Source organism: Mycetomoellerius zeteki, unplaced genomic scaffold, assembly GCF_001594055.1.
Source record: "Mycetomoellerius zeteki isolate Tzet28-1 unplaced genomic scaffold, Tzet1.0 scaffold36, whole genome shotgun sequence".
NCBI lineage: Eukaryota > Metazoa > Arthropoda > Insecta > Hymenoptera > Formicidae > Mycetomoellerius > Mycetomoellerius zeteki.
Genome location: NW_017257349.1, coordinates 420,962 through 426,762, shown reverse-complemented (window position 1 = coordinate 426,762; position 5,801 = coordinate 420,962). Strand labels below are relative to the sequence as shown.

General features: G+C 25.1%; 1 protein-coding gene across 1 annotated transcript; it reads right to left on the bottom strand.

Annotated features, from left to right (window-relative positions):
* Window positions 1-264: 264 nt before the first annotated feature.
* On the bottom strand, window positions 265-3,205 carry LOC108725746 (lipase 3; the record flags this gene model as incomplete). Its single annotated transcript, XM_018452946.1, has 4 exons — window positions 2,987-3,205; window positions 2,299-2,497; window positions 1,026-1,140; window positions 265-508 (listed from the first exon to the last, which is right to left on the bottom strand). Coding segments are annotated over exons 1-4 (750 nt in total), but the record flags the coding sequence as incomplete, so codon positions are not given.
* Window positions 3,206-5,801: the final 2,596 nt, after the last annotated feature.

Here is a 5,801-nt window from a genome sequence, read left to right as displayed (position 1 = left end):
ACATTATGGCAAAATCCTGATGTGATGGGATTAATAGATCTCGGATTCGGATTCAGCGATCCCAAAAACATACAATAAACATGATCAGACCCCAAGATCAGAAAAAAATTTTTTTTTGTGTGGCTGTGTAATCAATTATACAATAATAATAAATATAAAATAAATATTGCTAATGCCAATTTTTCTCCTAATTATTAGGATAAAGTTATATAATTTATATGAAATATATCTTAGTTTCTCTTAAAATATGATTTTGATCTTTACCAGAATCTTTGGCATGTTATTACGAACATATTCCAAAAAAGGAGATATTTCTTTCCATACGGCGACCGGGGCAAGGCAGATTCCCAGTTTTATTTTTGCATTGTATTCGGGTCTCATGGATAGTAAAGTAAATAAAACGGTAGTTCCCATCGAATGACCGATGTAGTGTATAGTCTTTTGTTTTGTGTAATCAAGTACATAGTCGATCATAGCTGGTAAGTCTCTCGTTCCTACTTCGTGATAGCTGGACAATGAAATTAAATTTTATTTTTTCTTTTATTATTTTTTAATCTTACTACTGAATATTTAAGTTATTTATTGAATATTTAGTTATAAATTTTTAATATAATTAAAATTGATTTTTTCTTAACAAGAATTTTAAAACATGTAATATGGTCCATTCACAGTATTACGAGAGTTTTGATTTTTTTAATTAAAATAATTTATTTTAATTAGAAATTTTAAGAGAAATCTCTCTCTAGTTTGAATTAAATAAAATATTTTAAAGAAATATTTTGACATTTTGTTATTTAAACGATTTTTATCCTTATATTATGTATATTTTTCTTATGTTAATTAATTCAAACTAGATTTCTTATAAAAAAAAATTTCCATGATAATTAAAATCAATGTTTTCTTAATAACAAATATAAAGGTGTATTAAATATTGCATAGATGCATTATATGCTTCAATATTTTTGTTAAGAAAAAATCGATCGAAGTGAGTTTAAAAACTCGATAATTGCAAAATAAAGTTTTACCTAAATTGCCAAAATTCCTTATTTTGTGAAGATAATTTTATATGTGATTGGCAATAAGCATTTCCCCTGAAATTTCCAAGCCATACATCATATCCTTTATCAGCCAATAAAAATGCTGGAACATAAGATAACATGATACATAATTAGTTCTCTTATTATATCATTGGATTTATTTATTATTAATAATCAAATTTCTAAAAAAATAATAATTGTTTTTCTTTTTGTAAAAACATTTATTTATTATGGTAATGTTTTATTAGACATTTTTTGTTTACTCTGGTGAATATTTTCTGTTCTTTCCAAATATATAAATAAAATGTTATATACAATATTTTGTTGTTTTAATAAAAGTTTCTTCAAAATGATTATCTATATTAAAAAAATAAAATAGAACATAGAATTGACTTATAATAAAATTTCTTGTTAATATAATAAATATATAGTATTATTAAGCATGTAATAATAAATTTTATGATATGACATAAATTTTATTAGAAAATAGTTAGATAATTTAAACAATTTCATTATTGCTGCTTTATTAAGATATAACGAAGTGATTTTAATTTTTTAAATTTAGCAAAACAGTTAAATTTTATCAGATAATATAATAAAATATCTGAAATAGAGTTAATCTAACCGAATTTGCTAAATTTTTTACTTCTTGAACTTCAATTGTTTACTACTATGTTTCTATCCTGCTTTTGATCTAATTTGTTAAAATAAATATTCGCCAAAACTTTTATTACCTGAGTTGTTCCACTGTTCCCATTATAAGTTCTTGAAATCAAATGAAGTCAAGGTGAACATATCGATTAATCCTCAATTTTAGATTCAACTGGATACACGCCCGCGCGCGTGGTGTGTGTGTGTGTGTGTGTGTGTGTGTGTGTGTGTGTGTGTGTGTGTGTGAATGTAACATGTATCTAATTATCTCATATCATATATCCAGAACTGTGACTTCAAATGTTGAAAATTTCATGATTATTGCTGTTAGTGATATTTGTAATTCTTTTAATTTCTATATCAATCTATATAATAAATATATTTATAATTTCATTTTTCGTATCTATGAGAATAGAATTTCTTCATGTGTTGTGAAAGATTTTACACAGACTATGGATGAACAGAAAATGAAAAATTCGAATTCTTAGAATTAGAAAAAGATGAAGAGTTTGTTGAAACGAGATTAAAATTAAACTACGTTGGTAGAAACAGGCATCAGTCGATTAAGATATAATAATGACTGGTATAAATTGTATTGATAATCACTCACCAAGATCTTTGCTAGCACCGATTAATACCCAGCAATCAGATGTGCACAGAATACCATGTTGAAGAAATACAACTTTTCTACTTCCTTGACCTTTAAATAAAGAATTTCCTAATATTCTATGTAGCACCAAGATGTAACCATCTTCTGTTATGACATAATGTTCCTCGGCTGAGTAACCATTTTTCTCCACTAAACCAATCTGCGCAGACATATTGAATGTTAAAGAATGATTCAAGATTTTTCAATAATATCTTTCGTGATATTTTCCATGTAATATTTTACGTAACATAACAAAATCTATTAATACAAAAGAGATAATGTTTTATTCAAAATTGCATGCAATTAATTTGCATTATTAAATAATGCAAATAAAATAAAAGTAGTTTTTGTAGAAATTAATTTTTTAAGCAATTAATATTTCAATGTTTTACATTTACTTTTGCTCAGTTTAGTGAATATAATAAATTCTCTAGCAATTCTCTAGCAATTCTCGAAATCTTTTTAAAGCATTGTGTAATTTAGAATGCAGTTGAGATATTTCTAATTGCTATTTAATTACTATTCGCTAATACAGTTAAATTGTTTTTTTTATATACAAGGTTTATTTCATTTTAATAATTAAAATTCTAATCGCAGTATTATTTTTTGAGAGTGCATTTCTTGAGACAAAAGACGATCTTGCACTTACAAAATCCAATGTTGTTACATTGTTCACTGCAGTTTTGACTTCTTCTGGCTTCCTCACTCTTACTACACCGTAATTTTTAGAAAATAGATAGTTGAATATTGTTTTCCGAGAGAATACTAAATCTCCCCATAAGTTTAGTTTTGCTTCCAGTAACACTACAGTAAGCATAAGTATGAAGAAAACAAGTTTCATTCTTATTGTAATGTCGATGAAATTCTAAACTACAGCTCATAAATGTCGATCACTATAATATTAGATATAAATTTTATGACGTCTGTCTTCATTTGCATTGCGAGAAACCTACAAATATATTTGATATTAGTTTATTCATTAATTGTTTGGCGTTAATTCTTTCTTAACGTGAATATAAAAGAATTCATTAAAAGTAAAATGGTTTTAATTTTCAATTTTTGAAAATTAAATCCTATATCTACTAATTAAACTGCAATTTTATTAGGATTTATGAAATTTATAAAAATTGTTAAAAAAGAAATTACATAGTTTCGTTATCTGATCGACTAATGCTTACTTTGTAAAAAATAAAAATTCACACAACAGCTTATTATAAACGTATACTAATAAAACCCTTAATTAAAATTTTTATATTATGTTTTTAAATTCTTATTATTTTTATTTTTTCACATATTTTCTTAAGAATTTATTAATTAATCTTAAATGTTTTTTACAAATATTTTTTATATTTACATATTACATTTGTAATGACTTATTAAATAAGTCATAATTAGGGGATTGACTTGAGTAACCTATTTTTAAATAAAAAAAAATAAATTTTTTATGATCAACTGGATTCTTAATCAATATTTCCTAATCCTGCGTGATTTAGAAGTTTTAATGTGCAGAACAGGAATTTGCGTGACGGTAATTACTTGAATATCAGAATGGAGGGGGCAAAAAAGAGGGGCTATATTCTATCTGTGAAAATTGCTAGTGCTAAACACTGCAATCAATCGTAGTATGATACCTATATGATTAAGTACGATTTCTAAAGCGAATTCTAAATCCTAATAGAATTACTGGCTAATTAAAAAATTGGCTAAAGAGATTTGAATTAAATTGTGATTTTAATTTAAATGTTTTAATAAGAAAAGACATATTGCTCATTAATATATTAATAATCATAGATTATTAAAATTGATCTACGATTATTCGGATCAAACAAGCTCAAGTCAATTTTTAGATTCAACTTTTCTTTAGAATTAATTCTTTTTATATAAATTATTTTGTTACATCTTAATTTTTTAAATATCCTGAATTATTTTTATATATATTCTATATACACAGGTTGTCCCGTAAGTTTCTGTTAATCGCTTTTGTGTAGATAGAGTGGACTAAACTGATTCGAAAAGTCCTGTACCATTTTGCAATTTTCGCAATAGTTAACGAGATATTAATTACTAAAAATTACCGAATATATTGGTCTTCAATAATTTTTTACACAAATACTATCAACTTTACAGAAAAACAGCAAGAGACAAAAATTATTTATTTTCTTCTCATAAAGTTTTGAAAATTTTTTCAGAATTTTTTAATATCGTATTTTCTCATATTGATAGAAACAAGAAAATGCAGTACTGAAAAGTTGATAAAAAATTCTGAAAAAATTCTTAGAGTTCTATGAGAAGAAAATAAATGATTTTTGTCTCTTGCAGTTTTTCTGTAAAGTTGATAGTATTTGAGTAAAAAATTATTGAAAACTAATATTCAACAATTTTTAGTAATTAATATCTCGTTAACTATTGCGAAAATTACAAAATGGTAGAGAATTTTTTGACTCAATTTAGTTGGCTCTATTTATATAAAAGCGGCAAAAACTTACGGGACATCCTGTATATAAAGGGATTATATTAAAAAAAATTGTATTTTTCATAATCACAATCGTAATTTATTTCATAGTATTTTAACATAAATAACTACATTTCGGATTATTTTGGCGTCAAGCACGTGGAGGTATAATCCACTTGGCATTTCTCTAGTAAAGTAAGAAAAATTTTAAAATAAAGAAATAAAAAAAGAAGGATGCCAAACGGACTATGCTTCCACGTGGTGCATCCTGCACGGTTAACGTCAAAATAATCCGAAATGTAATTATTTATGTTAAAACACTATGAAATAAATCACGATTGTAATTATGAAGAATAAATAACAATTTTTTTAAACATAAAGGTGATTATAACTCGGAAACGATTTATTTCCGGACTTATGTTTATACAGCTTTTTTTCCTGTTTTTTGGGTCCCGAATTACTTCCCGAAGTATTGACCTTGATTTTTCGGATACACTGTGTATATATATATCTCACATAAAAAATTGTATACACAGCAAAATTTATTTTAAATTCTCATCTTAAACGTATTAATTTTTTTTTTAATTGTTCCAAATAAAAGTTTCATAGATTAAAAGAGAAAAAATATATCACACATACACACACACACGCACACGCACACGCACACGCATATATCTATATAATACACAATTATTTTAATTATCAAATTTTAAATTTAAGAAGTGTTAAGTTATCAGCAACATTTATATTATAAATGTTATCAGTAACTTAATCGATTCGTATTACAAATTTTGTATGTTTTTGTTGCTTATTTATCCATCATTTTTCAAACATGTTTTACATTTTAATGTACTCACCAAAATATTTAATTAAAATACCATAAATTAGTAATCATAAATTGAAAAATACATTTTCGACAATAAATTATTCAATTTCTGAATGTGAATTATGTGTTTTAATTTTATTGAAACTGTCACGTACGGCGGGTAAATCGAAACTGTGAGCAACAAAC